General features: G+C 60.2%; 1 protein-coding gene across 1 annotated transcript in view; it reads left to right on the forward strand.

The window, feature by feature from the left end:
• The window catches only part of LOC142484923 (solute carrier family 22 member 7-like), a 185,349-nt gene that overhangs the window by 142,983 nt on the left and 17,283 nt on the right, over positions 1-25,083 (forward strand). The window contains exons 5-7 of the mRNA XM_075584175.1: positions 3,497-3,620; positions 5,709-5,818; positions 24,813-25,027. Of these exons, the coding sequence (XP_075440290.1) occupies positions 3,497-3,620; positions 5,709-5,818; positions 24,813-25,027 (449 nt within the window). The remainder of the gene's footprint in view (positions 1-3,496; positions 3,621-5,708; positions 5,819-24,812; positions 25,028-25,083) is intronic.

Below are 25,083 nucleotides of genomic sequence, written 5' to 3' on the forward strand. Positions count from 1 at the left end.
TCTCTCCTACCCGGTGCGATGCTCTGCACTCCCTCTCTCCTCCCATGTGCGATGCTCTGCACTCCCTCTCTCCTACCCGGTGCGATGCTCTGCACTCCCTCTCTCCTCCCATGTGCGATGCTCTGCACTCCCTCTCTCCTACCCGGTGCGATGCTCTGCACTCCCTCTCTCCTCCTATGTGCGATGCTCTGCACCCCCCTCTCCTCCCATGTGCGATGCTCTGCACTCCCTCTCTCTTCTCCCCGGTGCGATGCTCTGCACTCCCTCTCTCTTCTCCCCTGTGCGATGCTCTGCACTCCCTCTCTCTTCTCCCCGGTGCGATGCTCTGCACTCCCTCTCGCTCCTCCCCGGTGCGATGCTCTGCACTCCCTCTCTCCTCCCCGGTGCGATGCTCTGCACTCCCTCTCATCCCCGGTGCGATGCTCTGCACTCCCTGTCTCTCCTCCCCGGTGCGATGCTCTGCACTCCCTCTCTCCTCCCCGGTGCGATGCTCTGCACTCCCTCTCTCCTCCCCGGTGCGATGCTCTGCACGCCCTCTCTCTCCTCCCCGGTGCAATGCTCTGCACTCCCTCTCTCTTCTCCAATGTGCGATGCTCTGCACTCCCTCTCTCTTCTACCCGGTGCGATGCTCTGCACTCCCTCTCTAATCTCCCCGGTGCGATGCTCTGCACTCCCTCTCTCTTCTCCCCGGTGCGATGCTCGGCACTCCCTCTCTCTTCTCCCATGTGCGATGCTCTGCACTCCCTCTCCCTTCTCCCATGTGCGATGCTCTGCACTCCCTCTCTCTTCTCCCATGTGCAATGTTCTGCACTCCCTCTCTCTTCTCCCATGTGCGATGCTCTGCACTCCCTCTCTCTTCTCCCCGGTGCGATGCTCTGCACTCCCTCTCTCATCTCCCCGGTGCGATGCTCTGCACTCCCTCTCTCTTCTCCCCGGTGCGATGCTCTGCACTCCCTCTTTCTTCTCCTCGGTGCGATGCTCTGCACTCCCTCTCTCTTCTCCCCGGTGCGATGCTCTGCACTCCCTCTCTCTCCTGCCCGGTGCGATGCTCTGCACTCCCTCTCTCTCCTCCCAGGTGTGATGCTCTGCATGCCCTCTCTCCTCCCCGGTGGGATGCTCTGTACTTTCTCTCTCCTCCCTGGTGCGATGCTCTGCACTCCCTCTCTCCTCCCCGGTGCGATGCTCTGCACTCCCTCTCTCTCCTCCCCGGTGCGATGCTCTGCACTCCCTCTCTCCTCCCCAGTGCGATTCTCTGCACTTTCTCTCTCCTCCCTGGTGCGATGCTCTGCACTCCCTCTCTCCTCCCCGGTGCGATGCTCTGCACTCCCTCTCTCTCCTCCCCGGTGCGATGCTCTGCACTCCCTCTCTCTTCTCCCCGGTGCGATGCTCTGCACACCCTCTCTCTTCTTCCCGGTGCGATGCTCTGCACTCCCTCTCTCTCCTCCCTGGTGCGATGCTCTGCACTTTCTCTCTCCTCCCTGGTGCGATGCTCTGCACTCCCTCTCTCCTCCCCGGTGCGATGCTCTGCACTTTCTCTCTCCTCCCCGGTACGATGCTCTGCACTCCCTCTCTCCTCTTCAGTGCGATGCTCTGCACTATCTCTCTCCTCCCCTGTGCGATGCTCTGCACCCCCTCTCTCCTCCCCGGTGCGATGCTCTGCACTCCCTCTCTCTCCTCCTCGGTGCGATGCTCTGCACGTTCTCTCTCCTCCCTGGTGCGATGCTCTGCACTTTCTCTCTCCTCCCCGGTGCGATGCTCTGCACTCCCTCTCTCTTCTCCCCGGTGCGATGCTCTGCACTCCCTCTCTCTTCTTCCCGGTGCGATGCTCTGCACCCCCTCTCTCTCCTCCCCGGTGCGATGCTCTGCACCCCCTTTCTCTCCTCCTCGGTGCGATGCTCTGCACGTTCTCTCTCCTCCCCGGTGCGATGCTCTGCGCCCCCTCTCTCCTCCCCGGTGCGATGCTCTGCACTCCCTCTCTCTCCTCCCCGGTGCGATGCTCTGCACTTTCTCTCTCCTCCCCTGTGCGATGCTCTGCACTATCTCTCTCCTCCCCTGTGCGATGCTCTGCACTCCCTCTCCCTCCTCCCCGGTGCGATGCTCTGCACTCCCTCTCTCTCCTCCCCTGTGCGATGCTCTGCACTCCCTCTCTCTCCTCCTCGGTGCGATGCTCTGCACGTTCTCTCTCCTCCCTGGTGCGATGCTCTGCACTTTCTCTCTCCTCCCCGGTGCGATGCTCTGCACTCCCTCTCTCTCCTCCCCGGTGTGATGCTCTGCACTCCCTCTCTCCTCCCCTGTGCGATGCTCTGCACTCCCTCTCTCTCCTCCTCGGTGCGATGCTCTGCACGTTCTCTCTCTCCTCCCTGGTGCGATGCTCTGCACTTTCTCTCTCCTCCCCGGTGCGATGCTCTGCACTCCCTCTCTCCTCCCCTGTGCGATGCTCTGCACTCCCTCTCTCCTCCCCTGTGCGATGCTCTGCACTCCCTCTCTCTCCTCCTCGGTGCGATGCTCTGCACGTTCTCTCTCCTCCCTGGTGCGATGCTCTGCACTCCCTCTCTCCTCCCCGGTGCGATGCTCTGCACTCCCTCTCTCTCCTCCCCTGTGCGATGCTCTGCACTCCCTCTCTCTCCTCCCCTGTGCGATGCTCTGCACTCCCTCTCTCTCCTCCTCGGTGCGATGCTCTGCACGTTCTCTCTCCTCCCCGGTGCGATGCTCTGCACTCCCTCTCTCCTCCTCGGTGCGATGCTCTGCACTCCCTCTCTCCTCCCCGGTGCGATGCTCTGCACCCTCTCTCTCCTCCTCGGTGCGATGCTCTGCACTCCCTCTCTCCTCCCCGGTGCGATGCTCTGCACGTTCTCTCTCCTCCCTGGTGCGATGCTCTGCACTCCCTCTCTCCTCCCCGGTGCGATGCTCTGCACTCCCTCTCTCCTCCTCGGTGCGATGCTCTGCACGTTCTCTCTCTCCTCCCTGGTGCGATGCTCTGCACTTTCTCTCTCCTCCCCGGTGCGATGCTCTGCACTCCCTCTCTCTCCTCCCCGGTGCGATGCTCTGCACTCCCTCTCTCCTCCCCTGTGCGATGCTCTGCACTCCCTCTCTCCTCCCCTGTGCGATGCTCTGCACTCCCTCTCTCTCCTCCTCGGTGCGATGCTCTGCACGTTCTCTCTCCTCCCTTGTGCGATGCTCTGCACTCCCTCTCTCCTCCCCGGTGCGATGCTCTGCACTCCCTCTCTCTCCTCCCCTGTGCGATGCTCTGCACTCCCTCTCTCTCCTCCCCTGTGCGATGCTCTGCACTCCCTCTCTCTCCTCCTCGGTGCGATGCTCTGCACGTTCTCTCTCCTCCCCGGTGCGATGCTCTGCACTCCCTCTCTCCTCCTCGGTGCGATGCTCTGCACTCCCTCTCTCCTCCCCGGTGCGATGCTCTGCACTCCCTCTCTCCTCCCCGGTGCGATGCTCTGCACTCCCTCTCTCCTCCCCGGTGCGATGCTCTGCATTCCCTCAGGTGGCTTCCTGAGTCTGCCAGGTGGCTCTTGGCCAGAGGACAGGTGCAGAGAGCACAGGCTGAGCTGGTGCGATGTGCTGCAATCAACAGTCACAGATCGAATTCCAGCAGTTTGAGCAGTGAGGTGAGACGCTCTGCAGCGGCCCTCAGGATACATCATAATATCATCAGAGACCTGCAGAGCAATGATTAACCCCTTCCCTGCCAGAGACCCGCGGGGCAGTGATTAACCCCTTCCCTGCCAGAGACCCGCGGGGCAGTGATTAACCCCTTCCCTGCCAGAGACCTGCAGAGCTATGATTAACCCCTTCCCTGCCAGAGACCCGCGGGGCAGTGATTAACCCCTTCCCTGCCAGAGACCCGCGGGGCAGTGATTAACCCCTTCCCTGCCAGAGACCCGCGGGGCAGTGATTAACCCCTTCCCTGCCAGAGACCCGCGGGGCAGTGATTAACCCCTTCCCTGCCAGAGACCCGCGGGGCAGTGATTAACCCCTTCCCTGCCAGAGACCCGCGGGGCAGTGATTAACCCCTTCCCTGCCAGAGACCCGCGGGGCAGTGATTAACCCCTTCCCTGCCAGAGACCCGCGGGGCAGTGATTAACCCCTTCCCTGCCAGAGACCCGCGGGGCAGTGATTAACCCCCTCACTGCCAGAGACCTGCAGAGCAGTGATTAACCCCCTCCCTGCCAGAGACCCGCAGAGCAGTGATTAACCCCCTCCCTGCCAGAGACCCGCGGGGCAGTGATTAACCCCTTCCCTGCCAGAGACCCGCGGGGCAGTGATTAACCCCTTCCCTGCCAGAGACCCGCGGGGCAGTGATTAACCCCTTCCCTGCCAGAGACCCGCGGGGCAGTGATTAACCCCTTCCCTGCCAGAGACCCGCGGGGCAGTGATTAACCCCTTCCCTGCCAGAGACCCGCGGGGCAGTGATTAACCCCCTCACTGCCAGAGATCTGCAGAGCAGTGATTAACCCCCTCCCTGCCAGAGACCTGCAGAGCAATGATTAACCCCCTCCCTGCCAGAGACCGGCAGAGCAATGATTAACCCCTTCCCTGCCAGAGACCTACAGAGCAATGATTAACCCCCTCCCTGCCAGAGACCTACAGAGCAATGATTAACCCCTTCCCTGCCAGAGACCCGCGGGGCAGTGATTAACCCCTTCCCTGCCAGAGACCCGCGGGGCAGTGATTAACCCCTTCCCTGCCAGAGACCTGCAGAGCTATGATTAACCCCTTCCCTGCCAGAGACCCGCGGGGCAGTGATTAACCCCTTCCCTGCCAGAGACCCGCGGGGCAGTGATTAACCCCTTCCCTGCCAGAGACCCGCGGGGCAGTGATTAACCCCCTCACTGCCAGAGATCTGCAGAGCAGTGATTAACCCCCTCCCTGCCAGAGACCCGCGGGGCAATGATTAACCCCCTCCCTGCCAGAGACCAGCGGGGCAATGATTAACCCCCTCACTGCCAGAGATCTGCAGAGCAGTGATTAACCCCCTCCCTGCCAGAGACCTACAGAGCAATGATTAACCCCCTCCCTGCCAGAGACCTGCAGAGCAGTGATTAACCCCTTCCTTGCCAGAGACCCGCGGGGCAGTGATTAACCCCCTCCCTGCCAGAGACCTGCAGAGCAATGATTAACCCCCTCACTGCCAGAGACCCGCGGGGCAGTGATTAACCCCCTCCCTGCCAGAGACCTGCAGTACAATGATTAACCCCCTCCCTGCCAGAGACCCGCGGGGCAGTGATTAACCCCCTCCCTGCCAGAGACCCGCGGGGCAGTGATTAACCCCTTCCCTGCCAGACCTGCAGAGCAATGATTAAACCCTTCCCTGCCAGAGACTTGCAGAGCAATAATTAACCCCTTCCCTGCCAGAGACCCGCAGAGCAATGATTAACCCCCTCCCTGCCAGAGACCTGCAGTACAATGATTAACCCCCTCCCTGCCAGAGACCCGCGGGGCAGTGATTAACCCCCTCCCTGCCAGAGACCCGCGGGGCAGTGATTAACCCCTTCCCTGCCAGACCTGCAGAGCAATGATTAAACCCTTCCCTGCCAGAGACTTGCAGAGCAATAATTAACCCCTTCCCTGCCAGAGACCCGCAGAGCAATGATTAACCCCTTCCCTGCCAGAGACTTGCACACTGATGACGCACCCTTTCCTCCCTGGAGAGAGACCCCCGCGGACTCGCTCTCACTGTATTATTCCCGTCACAGAACATTAAGGAGCTGGCGGGAGACGGAGCAACCTCAGCCAACTACTCGTACATCGACCTGTTCCGTACGCCCGCCCTGAGGCGCATCTCGCTGTGTGCGGCGGCGGTGTGGTGAGGAGACATCTATACGTACTGGGGTCTCCCCGTCTGTGTCACTGTGTGCGGGGGCGGTGTGGTGAGGAGACATCTATACATACTGGGGTCTCCCCGTCTGTGTCACTGTGTGCGGGGGCGGTGTGGTGAGGAGAAATCTATACATACTGGGGTCTCCCCGTCTGTGTCACTGTGTGCGGGGGCGGTGTGGTGAGGAGACATCTATACATACTGGGGTCTCCCCGTCTGTGTCACTGTGTGCGGGGGCGGTGTGGTGAGGAGAAATCTATACATACTGGGGTCTCCCCGTCTGTGTCACTGTGTGCGGGGGCGGTGTGGTGAGGAGACCATCTATACATACTGGGGTCTCTGCGTCTGTGTCACTGTGTGCGGGGGCGGTGTGGTGAGGAGACATCTATACATACTGGGGTCTCCCCCTCTGTGTCACTGTGTGCGGGGGCGGTGTGGTGAGGAGACATCTATACATACTGGGGTCTCCCCGTCTGTGTCACTGTGTGCGGGGGCGGTGTGGTGAGGAGACATCTATACATACTGGGGTCTCCCCGTCTGTGTCACTGTGTGCGGGGGCGGTGTGGTGAGGAGACATCTATACATACTGGGGTCTCTCCCTCTGTGTCACTGTGTGCGGGGGCGGTGTGGTGAGGAGACATCTATACATACTGGGGTCTCCCCCTCTGTGTCACTGTGTGCGGGGGCGGTGTGGTGAGGAGACCATCTATACATACTGGGGTCTCCCCGTCTGTGTCACTGTGTGCGGGGGCGGTGTGGTGAGGAGACATCTATACATACTGGGGTCTCTCCCTCTGTGTCACTGTGTGCGGGGGCGGTGTGGTGAGGAGACCATCTATACATACTGGGGTCTCCCCGTCTGTGTCACTGTGTGCGGGGGCGGTGTGGTGAGGAGACATCTATACATACTGGGGTCTCCCCGTCTGTGTCACTGTGTGCGGGGGCGGTGTGGTGAGGAGACATCTATACATACTGGGGTCTCCCCGTCTGTGTCACTGTGTGCGGGGGCGGTGTGGTGAGGAGACATCTATACATACTGGGGTCTCTCCGTCTGTGTCACTGTGTGCGGGGGCGGTGTGGTGAGGAGACATCTATACATACTGGGGTCTCCCCGTCTGTGTCACTGTGTGCGGGGGCGGTGTGGTGAGGAGACATCTATACATACTGGGGTCTCCCCGTCTGTGTCACTGTGTGCGGGGGCGGTGTGGTGAGGAGACATCTATACGTACTGGGGTCTCCCCTCTGTGTCACTGTGTGCGGGGGCGGTGTGGTGAGGAGACATCTATACATACTGGGGTCTCCCCGTCTGTGTCACTGTGTCACTGTGTGCGGGGGCGGTGTGGTGAGGAGACATCTATACATACTGGGGTCTCTCCGTCTGTGTCACTGTGTGCGGGGGCGGTGTGGTGAGGAGACATCTATACATACTGGGGTCTCCCCCTCTGTGTCACTGTGTGCGGGGGCGGTGTGGTGAGGAGACCATCTATACATACTGGGATCTCTCCGTCTGTGTCACTGTGTGCGGGGGCGGTGTGGTGAGGAGACATCTATACATACTGGGGTCTCCCCGTCTGTGTCACTGTGTGCGGGGGCGGTGTGGTGAGGAGACATCTATACATACTGGGGTCTCTCCCTCTGTGTCACTGTGTGCGGGGGCGGTGTGGTGAGGAGACCATCTATACATACTGGGGTCTCCCCCTCTGTGTCACTGTGTGCGGGGGCGGTGTGGTGAGGAGACATCTATACATACTGGGGTCTCTCCCTCTGTGTCACTGTGTGCGGGGGCGGTGTGGTGAGGAGACCATCTATACGTACTGGGGTCTCCCCCTCTGTGTCACTGTGTGCGGGGGCGGTGTGGTGAGGAGACCATCTATACATACTGGGGTCTCCCCGTCTGTGTCACTGTGTGCGGGGGCGGTGTGGTGAGGAGACATCTATACATACTGGGGTCTCCCCGTCTGTGTCACTGTGTGCGGGGGCGGTGTGGTGAGGAGACATCTATACATACTGGGGTCTCCCCGTCTGTGTCACTGTGTGCGGGGGCGGTGTGGTGAGGAGACATCTATACATACTGGGGTCTCCCCGTCGGTGTCACTGTGTGCGGGGGCGGTGTGGTGAGGAGACATCTATACATACTGGGGTCTCCCCGTCTGTGTCACTGTGTGCGGGGGCGGTGTGGTGAGGAGACATCTATACATACTGGGGTCTCCCCGTCTGTGTCACTGTGTGCGGGGGCGGTGTGGTGAGGAGACATCTATACATACTGGGGTCTCTCCGTCTGTGTCACTGTGTGCGGGGGCGGTGTGGTGAGGAGACATCTATACATACTGGGGTCTCCCCCTCTGTGTCACTGTGTGTGGGGGCGGTGTGGTGAGGAGACATCTATACATACTGGGGTCTCCCCCTCTGTGTCACTGTGTGCGGGGGCGGTGTGGTGAGGAGACATCTATACATACTGGGATCTCTCCGTCTGTGTCACTGTGTGCGGGGGCGGTGTGGTGAGGAGACATCTGTACATACTGGGGTCTCCCCGTCTGTGTCACTGTGTGCGGGGGCGGTGTGGTGAGGAGACATCTATACATACTGGGGTCTCTCCCTCTGTGTCACTGTGTGCGGGGGCGGTGTGGTGAGGAGACATCTATACATACTGGGGTCTCCCCTCTGTGTCACTGTGTGCGGGGGCGGTGTGGTGAGGAGACATCTATACATACTGGGGTCTCTCCCTCTGTGTCACTGTGTGCGGGGGCGGTGTGGTGAGGAGACCATCTATACATACTGGGGTCTCCCCCTCTGTGTCACTGTGTGCGGGGGCGGTGTGGTGAGGAGACCATCTATACATACTGGGGTCTCCCCGTCTGTGTCACTGTGTGCGGGGGCGGTGTGGTGAGGAGACCATCTATACGTACTGGGGTCTCCCCCTCTGTGTCACTGTGTGCGGGGGCGGTGTGGTGAGGAGACATCTATACATACTGGGGTCTCCCCGTCTGTGTCACTGTGTGCGGGGGCGGTGTGGTGAGGAGACATCTATACATACTGGGGTCTCCCCCTCTGTCACTGTGTGCGGGGGCGGTGTGGTGAGGAGACATCTGTACATACTGGGGTCTCCCCGTCTGTGTCACTGTGTGCGGGGGCGGTGTGGTGAGGAGACATCTATACATACTGGGGTCTCCCCGTCTGTGTCACTGTGTGCGGGGGCGGTGTGGTGAGGAGACATCTATACATACTGGGGTCTCCCCGTCTGTGTCACTGTGTGCGGGGGCGGTGTGGTGAGGAGACATCTATACATACTGGGGTCTCCCCGTCTGTGTCACTGTGTGCGGGGGCGGTGTGGTGAGGAGTCATCTATACATACTGGGGTCTCCCCGTCTGTGTCACTGTGTGCGGGGGCGGTGTGGTGAGGAGACATCTATACGTACTGGGGTCTCCCCGTCTGTGTCACTGTGTGCGGGGGCGGTGTGGTGAGGAGACATCTATACATACTGGGGTCTCTCCGTCTGTGTCACTGTGTGCGGGGGCGGTGTGGTGAGGAGACATCTATACATACTGGGGTCTCCCCCTCTGTGTCACTGTGTGCGGGGGCGGTGTGGTGAGGAGACATCTATACATACTGGGGTCTCCCCGTCTGTGTCACTGTGTGCGGGGGCGGTGTGGTGAGGAGACATCTATACATACTGGGGTCTCTGCGTCTGTGTCACTGTGTGCGGGGGCGGTGTGGTGAGGAGACATCTATACATACTGGGGTCTCCCCCTCTGTGTCACTGTGTGCGGGGGCGGTGTGGTGAGGAGACATCTATACATACTGGGATCTCTCCGTCTGTGTCACTGTGTGCGGGGGCGGTGTGGTGAGGAGACATCTATACATACTGGGGTCTCCCCCTCTGTGTCACTGTGTGCGGGGGCGGTGTGGTGAGGAGACATCTGTACATACTGGGGTCTCCCCGTCTGTGTCACTGTGTGCGGGGGCGGTGTGGTGAGGAGACATCTATACATACTGGGGTCTCCCCGTCTGTGTCACTGTGTGCGGGGGCGGTGTGGTGAGGAGACATCTATACATACTGGGGTCTCCCCGTCTGTGTCACTGTGTGCGGGGGCGGTGTGGTGAGGAGACATCTATACATACTGGGGTCTCCCCCTCTGTCACTGTGTGCGGGGGCGGTGTGGTGAGGAGACCATCTATACATACTGGGGTCTCCCCCTCTGTGTCACTGTGTGCGGGGGCGGTGTGGTGAGGAGACATCTATACATACTGGGGTCTCTCCCTCTGTGTCACTGTGTGCGGGGGCGGTGTGGTGAGGAGACATCTATACATACTGGGGTCTCCCCCTCTGTGTCACTGTGTGCGGGGGCGGTGTGGTGAGGAGACATCTATACATACTGGGGTCTCCCCCTCTGTGTCACTGTGTGCGGGGGCGGTGTGGTGAGGAGACATCTATACATACTGGGGTCTCCCCGTCTGTGTCACTGTGTGCGGGGGCGGTGTGGTGAGGAGACCATCTATACATACTGGGGTCTCTCCCTCTGTGTCACTGTGTGCGGGGGCGGTGTGGTGAGGAGACCATCTATACATACTGGGGTCTCCCCGTCTGTGTCACTGTGTGCGGGGGCGGTGTGGTGAGGAGACCATCTATACATACTGGGGTCTCTCCGTCTGTGTCACTGTGTGCGGGGGCGGTGTGGTGAGGAGACATCTATACATACTGGGGTCTCCCCCTCTGTGTCACTGTGTGCGGGGGCGGTGTGGTGAGGAGACATCTATACATACTGGGGTCTCCCCCTCTGTGTCACTGTGTGCGGGGGCGGTGTGGTGAGGAGACCATCTATACATACTGGGGTCTCCCCGTCTGTGTCACTGTGTGCGGGGGCGGTGTGGTGAGGAGACCATCTATACATACTGGGGTCTCTCCGTCTGTGTCACTGTGTGCGGGGGCGGTGTGGTGAGGAGACATCTATACATACTGGGGTCTCCCCGTCTGTGTCACTGTGTGCGGGGGCGGTGTGGTGAGGAGACATCTATACATACTGGGGTCTCCCCGTCTGTGTCACTGTGTGCGGGGGCGGTGTGGTGAGGAGACCATCTATACATACTGGGGTCTCCCCCTCTGTGTCACTGTGTGCGGGGGCGGTGTGGTGAGGAGACATCTATACATACTGGGGTCTCTCCCTCTGTGTCACTGTGTGCGGGGGCGGTGTGGTGAGGAGACATCTATACATACTGGGGTCTCTCCCTCTGTGTCACTGTGTGCGGGGGCGGTGTGGTGAGGAGACCATCTATACATACTGGGGTCTCTCCCTCTGTGTCACTGTGTGCGGGGGCGGTGTGGTGAGGAGACCATCTATACATACTGGGGTCTCCCCGTCTGTGTCATTGTGTGCGGGGGCGGTGTGGTGAGGAGACATCTATACATACTGGGGTCTCTCCCTCTGTGTCACTGTGTGCGGGGGCGGTGTGGTGAGGAGACATCTATACATACTGGGGTCTCCCCGTCTGTGTCACTGTGTGTGGGGGCGGTGTGGTGAGGAGACATCTATACATACTGGGGTCTCCCCTCTGTGTCACTGTGTGCGGGGGCGGTGTGGTGAGGAGACATCTATACATACTGGGGTCTCTCCCTCTGTGTCACTGTGTGCGGGGGCGGTGTGGTGAGGAGACATCTATACATACTGGGGTCTCCCCGTCTGTGTCACTGTGTGCGGGGGCGGTGTGGTGAGGAGACATCTATACATACTGGGGTCTCCCCGTCTGTGTCACTGTGTGCGGGGGCGGTGTGGTGAGGAGACATCTATACATACTGGGGTCTCTCCGTCTGTGTCACTGTGTGCGGGGGCGGTGTGGTGAGGAGACATCTATACATACTGGGGTCTCCCCCTCTGTGTCACTGTGTGCGGGGGCGGTGTGGTGAGGAGACATCTATACATACTTGGGTCTCCCCCTCTGTGTCACTGTGTGTGGGGGCGGTGTGGTGAGGAGACATCTATACATACTGGGGTCTCCCCCTCTGTGTCACTGTGTGCGGGGGCGGTGTGGTGAGGAGACATCTATACATACTGGGGTCTCCCCGTCTGTGTCACTGTGTGCGGGGGCGTTGTGATGAGGAGACATCTATACATACTGGGGTCTCCCCGTCTGTGTCACTGTGTGCGGGGGCGGTGTGGTGAGGAGACATCTATACATACTGGGGTCTCCCCGTCTGTGTCACTGTGTGCGGGGGCGGTGTGGTGAGGAGACATCTATACATACTGGGGTCTCCCCCTCTGTGTCACTGTGTGCGGGGGCGGTGTGGTGAGGAGACATCTATACATACTGGGGTCTCTCCCTCTGTGTCACTGTGTGCGGGGGCGGTGTGGTGAGGAGACATCTATACATACTGGGGTCTCCCCCTCTGTGTCACTGTGTGCGGGGGCGGTGTGGTGAGGAGAAATCTATACATACTGGGGTCTCTCCCTCTGTGTCACTGTGTGCGGGGGCGGTGTGGTGAGGAGACATCTATACATACTGGGGTCTCTCCCTCTGTGTCACTGTGTGCGGGGGCGGTGTGGTGAGGAGACCATCTATACATACTGGGGTCTCTCCCTCTGTGTCACTGTGTGCGGGGGCGGTGTGGTGAGGAGACCATCTATACATACTGGGGTCTCCCCGTCTGTGTCACTGTGTGCGGGGGCGGTGTGTTGAGGAGACCATCTATACATACTGGGGTCTCCCCGTCTGTGTCACTGTGTGCGGGGGCGGTGTGGTGAGGAGACATCTATACATACTGGGGTCTCTGCGTCTGTGTCACTGTGTGCGGGGGCGGTGTGGTGAGGAGACATCTATACATACTGGGGTCTCTCCCTCTGTGTCACTGTGTGCGGGGGCGGTGTGGTGAGGAGACATCTATACATACTGGGGTCTCCCCGTCTGTGTCACTGTGTGCGGGGGCGGTGTGGTGAGGAGACATCTATACATACTGGGGTCTCTGCGTCTGTGTCACTGTGTGCGGGGGCGGTGTGGTGAGGAGACATCTATACATACTGGGGTCTCCCCCTCTGTGTCACTGTGTGCGGGGGCGGTGTGGTGAGGAGACCATCTATACGTACTGGGGTCTCTGCGTCTGTGTCACTGTGTGCGGGGGCGGTGTGGTGAGGAGACATCTATACATACTGGGGTCTCTGCGTCTGTGTCACTGTGTGCGGGGGCGGTGTGGTGAGGAGACCATCTGTACATACTGGGGTCTCCCCCTCTGTGTCACTGTGTGCGGGGGCGGTGTGGTGAGGAGACCATCTATACATACTGGGGTCTCCCCGTCTGTGTCACTGTGTGCGGGGGCGGTGTGGTGAGGAGACCATCTGTACATACTGGGGTCTCTGCGTCTTTGTCACTGTGTGCGGGGGCGGTGTGGTGAGGAGACCATCTATACATACTGGGGTCTCTCCGTCTGTGTCACTGTGTGCGGGGGCGGTGTGGTGAGGAGACATCTATACATACTGGGGTCTCTCCGTCTGTGTCACTGTGTGCGGGGGCGGTGTGGTGAGGAGACATCTATACATACTGGGGTCTCCCCGTCTGTGTCACTGTGTGCGGGGGCGGCGTGGTGAGGAGACATCTATACGTACTGGGGTCTCCCCGTCTGTGTCACTGTGTGCGGGGGCGGTGTGGTGAGGAGACATCTATACATACTGGGGTCTCCCCGTCTGTGTCACTGTGTGCGGGGGCGGCGTGGTGAGGAGACATCTATACATACTGGGGTCTCCCCCTCTGTGTCACTGTGTGCGGGGGCGGTGTGGTGAGGAGACATCTATACATACTGGGGTCTCCCCGTCTGTGTCACTGTGTGCGGGGGCGGTGTGGTGAGGAGACATCTATACATACTGGGGTCTCTCCGTCTGTGTCACTGTGTGCGGGGGCGGTGTGGTGAGGAGACCATCTGTACATACTGGGGTCTCTCCCTCTGTGTCACTGTGTGCGGGGGCGGTGTGGTGAGGAGACCATCTATACATACTGGGGTCTCTCCGTCTGTGTCACTGTGTGCGGGGGCGGTGTGGTGAGGAGACATCTATACATACTGGGGTCTCTCCCTCTGTGTCACTGTGTGCAGGGGCGGTGTGGTGAGGAGACATCTATACATACTGGGGTCTCTCCGTCTGTGTCACTGTGTGCGGGGGCGGTGTGGTGAGGAGACATCTATACATACTGGGGTCTCTCCGCCTGTGTCACTGTGTGCGGGGGCGGTGTGGTGAGGAGACCATCTATATATACTGGGGTCTCCCCTCTGTGTCACTGTGTGCGGGGGCGGTGTGGTGAGGAGACCATCTATACATACTGGGATCTCTCCGTCTGTGTCACTGTGTGCGGGGGCGGTGTGGTGAGGAGACATCTATACATACTGGGGTCTCTCCCTCTGTGTCACTGTGTGCGGGGGCGGTGTGGTGAGGAGACATCTATACATACTGGGGTCTCCCCGTCTGTGTCACTGTGTGCGGGGGCGGTGTGGTGAGGAGACCATCTATACATACTGGGGTCTCCCCCTCTGTGTCACTGTGTGCGGGGGCGGTGTGGTGAGGAGACATCTATACATACTGGGGTCTCCCCGTCTGTGTCACTGTGTCACTGTGTGCGGGGGCGGTGTGGTGAGGAGAAATCTATACATACTGGGGTCTCTCCCTCTGTGTCACTGTGTGCGGGGGCGGTGTGGTGAGGAGACATCTATACATACTGGGTTCTCCCCGTCTGTGTCACTGTGTGCGGGGGCGGTGTGGTGAGGAGACATCTATACATACTGGGGTCTCCCCGTCTGTGTCACTGTGTGCGGGGGCGGTGTGGTGAGGAGACCATCTATACATACTGGGGTCTCCCCCTCTGTGTCACTGTGTGCGGGGGCGGTGTGGTGAGGAGACATCTATACATACTGGGGTCTCTCCCTCTGTGTCACTGTGTGCGGGGGCGGTGTGGTGAGGAGACATCTATACATACTGGGGTCTCCCCGTCTGTGTCACTGTGTGCGGGGGCGGTGTGGTGAGGAGACATCTATACATACTGGGGTCTCCCCATCTGTGTCACTGTGTGCGGGGGCGGTGTGGTGAGGAGACATCTATACATACTGGGGTCTCCCCGTCTGTATCACTGTGTGCGGGGGCGGTGTGGTGAGGAGACATCTATACATACTGGGGTCTCCCCGTCTGTGTCACTGTGTGCGGGGGCGGTGTGGTGAGGAGACCATCTATACATACTGGGGTCTCCCCTCTGTGTCACTGTGTGCGGGGGCGGTGTGGTGAGGAGACCATCTATACATACTGGGGTCTCCCCGTCTGTGTCACTGTGTGCGGGGGCGGTGTGGTGAGGAGACATCTATACATACTGGGGTCTCTGCGTCTGTGTCACTGTGTGCGGGGGCGGTGTGGTGAGGAGACATCTATACGTACTGGGGTCTCCCTCTGTGTCACTGTGTGCGGGGGCGGTGTGGTGAGGAGACATCTATACATACTGGGGTCTCCCCGTCTGTGTCACTGTGTGCAGGGGCGGTGTGGTGAGGAGACATCTATACATACTGGGGTCTCTCCCTCTGTGTCACTGTGTGCGGGAGCGGTGTGGTGAGGAGACATCTATACATACTGGGGTCTCCCCCTCTGTGTCACTGTGTGCGGGGGCGGTGTGGTGAGGAGACCATCTATACATACTGGGGTCTCTCCCTCTGTGTCACTGTGTGCGGGGGCGGTGTGGTGAGGAGACATCTATACATACTGGGGTCTCTGCGTCTGTGTCACTGTGTCACTGTGTGCGGGGGCGGTGTGGTGAGGAGACATCTATACATACTGGGGTCTCTGCGTCTGTGTCACTGTGTCACTGTGTGCGGGGGCGGTGTGGTGAGGAGACCATCTATACATACTGGGGTCTCTCCGTCTGTGTCACTGTGTGCGGGGGCGGTGTGGTGAGGAGACATCTATACGTACTGGGGTCTCTCCCTCTGTGTCACTGTGTGCGGGGGCGGTGTGGTGAGGAGACATCTATACATACTGGGGTCTCCCCGTCTGTGTCACTGTGTGCAGGGGCGGTGTGGTGAGGAGACCATCTATACATACTGGGGTCTCTGCGTCTGTGTCACTGTGTCACTGTGTGCGGGGGCGGTGTGGTGAGGAGACCATCTATACATACTGGGGTCTCTCCGTCTGTGTCACTGTGTGCGGGGGCGGTGTGGTGAGGAGACATCTATACGTACTGGGGTCTCTCCCTCTGTGTCACTGTGTGCGGGGGCGGTGTGGTGAGGAGACATCTATACATACTGGGGTCTCCCCGTCTGTGTCACTGTGTGCAGGGGCGGTGTGGTGAGGAGACCATCTATACATACTGGGGTCTCTCCCTCTGTGTCACTGTGTGCGGGGGCGGTGTGGTGAGGAGACATCTATACATACTGGGGTCTCCCCTCTGTGTCACTGTGTGCGGGGGCGGTGTGGTGAGGAGACCATCTATACATACTGGGGTCTCCCCGTCTGTGTCACTGTGTGCGGGGGCGGTGTGGTGAGGAGACATCTATACGTACTGGGGTCTCCCCGTCTGTGTCACTGTGTGCGGGGGCGGTGTGGTGAGGAGACCATCTATACGTACTGGGGTCTCTGCGTCTGTGTCACTGTGTGCGGGGGCGGTGTGGTGAGGAGACATCTATACATACTGGGGTCTCTGCGTCTGTGTCACTGTGTGCGGGGGCGGTGTGGTGAGGAGACATCTATACATACTGGGGTCTCTGCGTCTGTGTCACTGTGTGCGGGGGCGGTGTGGTGAGGAGACATCTATACATACTGGGGTCTCCCCCTCTGTGTCACTGTGTGCGGGGGGCGGTGTGGTGAGGAGACATCTATACATACTGGGGTCTCTGCGTCTTTGTCACTGTGTGCGGGGGCGGTGTGGTGAGGAGACCATCTATACATACTGGGGTCTCTCCCTCTGTGTCACTGTGTGCGGGGGCGGTGTGGTGAGGAGACATCTATACATACTGGGGTCTCCCCGTCTGTGTCACTGTGTGCGGGGGCGGTGTGGTGAGGAGACATCTATACATACTGGGGTCTCCCCGTCTGTGTCACTGTGTGCGGGGGCGGTGTGGTGAGGAGACCATCTATACATACTGGGGTCTCTCCCTCTGTGTCACTGTGTGCGGGGGCGGTGTGGTGAGGAGACATCTATACATATTGGGGTCTCCCCGTCTGTGTCACTGTGTGCGGGGGCGGTGTGGTGAGGAGACCATCTATACATACTGGGGTCTCTCCGTCTGTGTCACTGTGTGCGGGGGCGGTGTGGTGAGGAGACCATCTATACATACTGGGGTCTCTCCCTGTGTGTCACTGTGTGCGGGGGCGGTGTGGTGAGGAGACATCTATACATACTGGGGTCTCTCCGTCTGTGTCACTGTGTGCGGGGGCGGTGTGGTGAGGAGACATCTGTACATACTGGGGTCTCCCCCTCTGTGTCACTGTGTGCGGGGGCGGTGTGGTGAGGAGACATCTATACATACTGGGGTCTCCCCGTCTGTGTCACTGTGTGCGGGGGCGGTGTGGTGAGGAGACATCTATACGTACTGGGGTCTCCCCCTCTGTGTCACTGTGTGCGGGGGCGGTGTGGTGAGGAGACATCTATACATACTGGGGTCTCCCCGTCTGTGTCACTGTGTGCGGGGGCGGTGTGGTGAGGAGACATCTGTACATACTGGGGTCTCCCCCTCTGTGTCACTGTGTGCGGGGGCGGTGTGGTGAGGAGACATCTATACATACTGGGGTCTCTCCCTCTGTGTCACTGTGTGCGGGGGCGGTGTGGTGAGGAGACATCTATACATACTGGGGTCTCCCCGTCTGTGTCACTGTGTGCGGGGGCGGTGTGGTGAGGAGACATCTATACATACTGGGGTCTCTGCGTCTGTGTCACTGTGTGCGGGGGCGGTGTGGTGAGGAGACCATCTGTACATACTGGGGTCTCTCCCTCTGTGTCACTGTGTGCGGGGGCGGTGTGGTGAGGAGACATCTATACGTACTGGGGTCTCTCCCTCTGTGTCACTGTGTGCGGGGGCGGTGTGGTGAGGAGACATCTATACGTACTGGGGTCTCTCCCTCTGTGTCACTGTGTGCGGGGGCGGTGTGGTGAGGAGACATCTATACATACTGGGGTCTCCCTCTGTGTCACTGTGTGCGGGGGCGGTGTGGTGAGGAGACATCTATACATACTGGGGTCTCTCCGTCTGTGTCACTGTGTGCGGGGGCGGTGTGGTGAGGAGACATCTATACATACTGGGGTCTCCCCGTCTGTGTCACTGTGTGCGGGGGCGGTGTGGTGAGGAGACATCTATACATACTGGGGTCTCTCCCTCTGTGTCACTGTGTGCGGGGGCGGTGTGGTGAGGAGACATCTATACATACTGGGGTCTCCCCGTCTGTGTCACTGTGTGCGGGGGCGGTGTGGTGAGGAGACATCTATACGTACTGGGGTCTCCCCGTCTGTGTCACTGTGTGCGGGGGCGGTGTGGTGAGGAGACATCTATACATACTGGGGTCTCTCCCTCTGTGTCACTGTGTGCGGGGGCGGTGTGGTGAGGAGACATCTATACATACTGGGGTCTCCCCGTCTGTGTCACTGTGTGCGGGGGCGGTGTGGTGAGGAGACATCTATACATACTGGGGTCTCTCCGTCTGTGTCACTGTGTGCGGGGGCGGTGTGGTGAGGAGACATCTATACATACTGGGGTCTCCCCCGTCTGTGTCACTGTGTGCGGGGGCGGTGTGGTGAGGAGACCATCTATACATACTGGGGTCTCTCCCTCTGTGTCACTGTGTGCGGGGGCGGTGTGGTGAGGAGACATCTATACATACTGGGGTCTCCCCGTCTGTGTCACTGTGTCACTGTGTGCGGGGGCGGTGTGGTGAGGAGACCATCTATACATACTGGGGTCTCCCCGTCTGTGTCACTGTGTGCGGGGGCGGTGTGGTGAGGAGACATCTATACATACTGGGGTCTCCCCCTCTGTGTCACTGTGTGCGGGGGCAGTGTGGTGAGGAGACCATCTATACATACTGGGGTCTCTCCCTCTGTGTCACTGTGTGCGGGGGCGGTGTGGTGAGGAGACATCTATACATACTGGGGTCTCTGCGTCTGTGTCACTGTGTCACTGTGTGCGGGGGCGGTGTGGTGAGGAGACCATCTATACATACTGGGGTCTCTCCGTCTGTGTCACTGTGTGCGGGGGCGGTGTGGTGAGGAGACCATCTATACATACTGGGGTCTCCCCCTCTGTGTCACTGTGTGCGGGGGCGGTGTGGTGAGGAGACATCTATACATACTGGGGTCTCTCCGTCTGTGTCACTGTGTGCGGGGGCGGTGTGGTGAGGAGACCATCTATACATACTGGGGTCTCTCCGTCTGTGTCACTGTGTGCGGGGGCGGTGTGGTGAGGAGACCATCTATACATACTGGGGTCTCTCCCTCTGTGTCACTGTGTGCGGGGGCGGTGTGGTGAGGAGACATCTATACATACTGGGGTCTCCCCGTCTGTGTCACTGTGTGCGGGGGCGGTGTGGTGAGGAGACCATCTATACATACTGGGGTCTCTCCCTCTGTGTCACTGTGTGCGGGGGCGGTGTGGTGAGGAGACATCTATACATACTGGGGTCTCCCCGTCTGTGTCACTGTGTGCGGGGGCGGTGTGGTGAGGAGACATCTATACATACTGGGGTCTCCCCGTCTGTGTCACTGTGTGCGGGAGCGGTGTGGTGAGGAGACATCTATACATACTGGGGTCTCTCCGTCTGTGTCACTGTGTGCGGGGGCTGTGTGGTGAGGAGACATCTATACATACTGGGGTCTCCCCGTCTGTCTCACTGTGTGCGGGGGCGGTGTGGTGAGGAGACATCTATACATACTGGGGTCTCTCCCTCTGTGTCACTGTGTGCGGGGGCGGTGTGGTGAGGAGACCATCTATACATACTGGGGTCTCCCCGTCTGTGTCACTGTGTGCGGGGGCGGTGTGGTGAGGAGACATCTATACATACTGGGGTCTCCCCTCTGTGTCACTGTGTGCGGGGGCGGTGTGGTGAGGAGACATCTATACATACTGGGGTCTCTCCGTCTGTGTCACTGTGTGCGGGGGCGGTGTGGTGAGGAGACCATCTATACATACTGGGGTCTCCCCGTCTGTGTCACTGTGTGCGGGGGCGGTGTGGTGAGGAGACATCTATACATACTGGGGTCTCCCCGTCTGTGTCACTGTGTGTGGGGGCGGTGTGGTGAGGAGACATCTATACATACTGGGGTCTCTCCGTCTGTGTCACTGTGTGCGGGGGCGGTGTGGTGAGGAGACATCTATACGTACTGGGGTCTCTCCCTCTGTGTCACTGTGTGCGGGGGCGGTGTGGTGAGGAGACATCTATACATACTGGGGTCTCCCCGTCTGTGTCACTGTGTGCGGGGGCGGTGTGGTGAGGAGACATCTATACATACTGGGGTCTCCCCGTCTGTGTCACTGTGTGCGGGGGCGGTGTGGTGAGGAGACATCTATACATACTGGGGTCTCCCCGTCTGTGTCACTGTGTGCGGGGGCGGTGTGGTGAGGAGACATCTATACGTACTGGGGTCTCTCCGTCTGTGTCACTGTGTGCGGGGGCGGTGTGGTGAGGAGACATCTATACATACTGGGGTCTCCCCCTCTGTGTCACTGTGTGCGGGGGCGGTGTGGTGAGGAGACATCTATACATACTGGGGTCTCCCTGTGTGTCACTGTGTGCGGGGGCGGTGTGGTGAGGAGACATCTATACATACTGGGGTCTCTCCGTCTGTGTCACTGTGTGCGGGGGCGGTGTGGTGAGGAGACATCTATACGTACTGGGGTCTCTCCCTCTGTGTCACTGTGTGCGGGGGCGGTGTGGTGAGGAGACATCTATACATACTGGGGTCTCCCCCTCTGTGTCACTGTGTGCGGGGGCGGTGTGGTGAGGAGACATCTATACATACTGGGGTCTCCCCGTCTGTGTCACTGTGTGCGGGGGCGGTGTGGTGAGGAGACATCTATACATACTGGGGTCTCTCCCTCTGTGTCACTGTGTGCGGGGGTGGTGTGGTGAGGAGACATCTATACATACTGGGGTCTCCCCGTCTGTGTCACTGTGTGCGGGGGCGGTGTGGTGAGGAGACATCTATACATACTGGGGTCTCCCCGTCTGTGTCACTGTGTGCGGGGGCGGTGTGGTGAGGAGACCATATATACATACTGGGGTCTCTGCGTCTGTGTCACTGTGTGCGGGGGCGGTGTGGTGAGGAGACATCTGTACATACTGGGGTCTCCCCCTCTGTGTCACTGTGTGCGGGGGCGGTGTGGTGAAGAGACATCTATACATACTGGGGTCTCCCCGTCTGTGTCACTGTGTGCGGGGGCGGTGTGGTGAGGAGACATCTATACATACTGGGGTCTCCCCGTCTGTGACACTGTGTGCGGGGGCGGTGTGGTGAGGAGACATCTATACGTACTGGGGTCTCCCCGTCTGTGTCACTGTGTGCGGGGGCGGTGTGGTGAGGAGACCATCTGTACATACTGGGGTCTCCCCGTCTGTGTCACTGTGTGCGGGGGCGGTGTGGTGAGGAGACATCTATACGTACTGGGGTCTCCCCGTCTGTGTCACTGTGTGCGGGGGCGGTGTGGTGAGGAGACATCTATACATACTGGGGTCTCTCCCTGTGTGTCACTGTGTGCGGGGGCGGTGTGGTGAGGAGACATCTATACGTACTGGGGTCTCTCCGTCTGTGTCACTGTGTGCGGGGGCGGTGTGGTGAGGAGACATCTATACGTACTGGGGTCTCCCCGTCTGTGTCACTGTGTGCGGGGGCGGTGTGGTGAGGAGACCATATATACATACTGGGGTCTCCCCGTCTGTGTCACTGTGTGCGGGGGCGGTGTGGTGAGGAGACATCTATACGTACTGGGGTCTCTCCGTCTGTGTCACTGTGTGCGGGGGCGGTGTGGTGAGGAGACATCTATACATACTGGGGTCTCCCCGTCTGTGTCACTGTGTCACTGTGTGCGGGGGCGGTGTGGAGAGGAGACCATCTATACATACTGGGGTCTCTCCCTCTGTGTCACTGTGTGCGGGGGCGGTGTGGTGAGGAGACATCTATACATACTGGGGTCTCTCCGTCTTTGTCACTTTGTGCGGGGGCGGTGTGGTGAGGAGACCATCTATACATACTGGGGTCTCCCCGTCTGTGTCACTGTGTGCGGGGGCGGTGTGGTGAGGAGACCATCTATACATACTGGGGTCTCCCCGTCTGTGTCACTGTGTGCGGGGGCGGTGTGGTGAGGAGACCATATATACATACTGGGGTCTCCCCCTCTGTGTCACTGTGTGCGGGGGCGGTGTGGTGAGGAGACATCTATACGTACTGGGGTCTCCCCGTCTGTGTCACTGTGTGCGGGGGCGGTGTGGTGAGGAGACATCTGTACATACTGGGGTCTCTCCCTCTGTGTCACTGTGTGCGGGGGCGGTGTGGTGAGAAGACCATCTATACATACTGGGGTCTCCGTCCGTGTCACTGTGACACTGCGGGGGAAGGGACGTCTGTCCGGGCTCTCTGTCTATGTCACACTGTGTTGGCAGGGACAGGCTCCAGAGGTCCCCTCTGTGTCACTGTGGTGGGAGGGACAGACTTCAGGAGGTCCCCATCATGTGTCGCTGTCACCCTGAGGTGATAGGGACTGATTCCAGGTGTCCCTTCTGTCGGTGACACTCTGTGGCGGGAAGGACAAACTCTATGGGCTATAGGTCAATTTAATCTGTGCCACTATGTCCCCTTTCAATAACCACAGATCTCAGTCTGTCACTGTGTCACCCTGCAGTGGGGGGGGGGGGGGAGTCAGGCTTCAGCGGTCCCCTCGGTCTCTGTCACTGTGTCACCCTGCAGTGGGGGGGGGGGAGTCAGGCTTCAGCGGTCCCCTCAGTCTGTCACTGTGTCACCCTGCAGTGGGGGGGGGGGAGTCAGGCTTCAGCGGTCCCCTCAGTCTCTGTCACTGTGCCACCCTGCAGTGGGGGGGGGGGGGGGGTCAGGCTTCAGCGTCCCCTCAGTCTGTCACTGTGCCACCCTGCAGTGGGGGGGGGGCAGGCTTCAGCGTCCCCTCAGTCTGTCACTGTGCCACCCTGCAGTGGGGGGGGGGGCTTCAGCGGTCCCCTCAGTCTGTCACTGTACCACCTTGCAGTGGGGGGGGGGGGGCAGGCTTCAGCGTCCCCTCAGTCTCTGTCACTGTGCCACCCTGCAGTGGGGGGGGGGGCTTCAGCGTCCCCTCAGTCTGTCACTGTGCCACCCTGCAGTGGGGGGGGGGGGGGCAGGCTTCAGCGGTCCCCTCAGTCTCTGTCACTGTGCCACCCTGCAGTGGGGGGGGGGGGGCAGGCTTCAGCGGTCCCCTCAGTCTCTGTCACTGTGCCACCCTGCAGTGGGGGGGGGGGGGGGCAGGCTTCAGCGTCCCCTCAGTCTCTGTCACTGTGCCACCCTGCAGTGGGGGGGGGGCAGGCTTCAGCGGTCCCCTCAGTCTCTGTCACTGTGCCACCCTGCAGTGGGGGGGGGGGGGGGGCAGGCTTCAGCGTCCCCTCAGTCTCTGTCACTGTGCCACCCTGCAGTGGGGGGGGGCAGGCTTCAGCGGTTCCCTCAGTCTGTCACTGTGCCACCCTGCAGTGGGGGGGGGGGGTCAGGCTTCAGCGGTCCCCTCAGTCTCTGTCACTGTGCCACCCTGCAGTGGGGGGGGGTGGGTCAGGCTTCAGCTGTCCCCTCAGTCTGTCACTGTGCCACCCTGCAGTGGGGGGGGGCAGGCTTCAGCGTCCCCTCAGTCTGTCACTGTGCCACCCTGCAGTGGGGGGGGGGGGCAGGCTTCAGCTGTCCCCTCAGTCTCTGTCACTGTGCCACCCTGCAGTGGGGGGGGGGGCAGGCTTCAGCGGTCCCCTCAGTCTCTGTCACTGTGCCACCCTGCAGTGGGGGGGGGGGGGCAGGCTTCAGCGTCCCCTCAGTCTCTGTCACTGTGCCACCCTGCAGTGGGGGGGGGGGGGCAGGCTTCAGCGTCCCCTCAGTCTCTGTCACTGTGCCACCCTGCAGTGGGGGGGGGGGGTCAGGCTTCAGCGGTCCCCTCAGTCTCTGTCACTGTGCCACCCTGCAGTGGGGGGGGGGGGGGTCAGGCTTCAGCGGTCCCCTCAGTCTGTCACTGTGCCACCCTGCAGTGGGGGGGGTCAGGCTTCAGCGGTCCCCTCAGTCGGTCACTGTGCCACCCTGCAGTGGGGGGGGGGGTCAGGCTTCAGAGGTCCCCTCAGTCTCTGTCACTGTGCCACCCTGCAGTGGGGGGGGGGCAGGCTTCAGCGGTCCCCTCAGTCTGTCACTGAGCCACCCTGCAGTGGGGGGGGTCAGGCTTCAGAGGTCCCCTCAGTCTCTGTCACTGTGCCACCCTGCAGTGGGGGGGGGGTCAGGCTTCAGCGGTCCCCTCAGTCTCTGTCACTGTGCCACCCTGCAGTGGGGGGGGGCAGGCTTCAGTGTCACTGTGCCACCCTGCAGTGGGGGGGGGGGCAGGCTTCAGCGGTCCCCTCAGTCCCTGTCACTGTGCCACCCTGCAGTGGGAGGGTCAGGCTTCAGCGGTCCCCTCAGTGTCACTGTGCCACCCTGCAGTGGGGGGGGGGCAGGATTCAGCGGTCCCCTCAGTGTCACTGTGCCACCCTGCAGTGGGGGGGGGGGCAGGCTTCAGCGGTCCCCTCTGTCACTGTGCCACCCTGCAGTGGGGGGGTCAGGCTTCCGCGTCCCCTCAGTCTGTCACTGTGCCACCCTGCAGTGGGGGGGGTCAGGCTTCAGTGGTCCCCTCTGTCACTGTGCCACCCTGCAGTGGGGGGGTCAGTCTCCACGGGCCAGAGGTCTCTTGGGCCTGTCCCAATGCAGTGATTATAGATCCCTGGTGTTTGTCACGCTGCGTGAGGTGTGACAGACATGACAGCGCTTGGTTCCTGTCTCCTGACGCAGGTTTGGCGTGGCGTCCACGTATTACGGGATCAGTCTGAGTATCACAGGCTTCGGGCTGGACATCTTCGTCACTCATTGCCTCTACGGGCTGGTGGAGTTCCCAGCCAAGCTGGGCGTCTACTTCCTCATGAACGGCTTGGGCCGGCGGAGAACTCAGGCGCTCACTCTGCTGGTCAGCGGCATCTCTATAGGGGTCAACACTGTGATCCCAACCAGTGAGTAATAACCAGACTGATACTCAGGGTACTCTGACAGCCCAGCCAGTGAGTAA

This window comes from Ascaphus truei, unplaced genomic scaffold (assembly GCF_040206685.1).
Source record: "Ascaphus truei isolate aAscTru1 unplaced genomic scaffold, aAscTru1.hap1 HAP1_SCAFFOLD_469, whole genome shotgun sequence".
Lineage (NCBI taxonomy): Eukaryota > Metazoa > Chordata > Amphibia > Anura > Ascaphidae > Ascaphus > Ascaphus truei.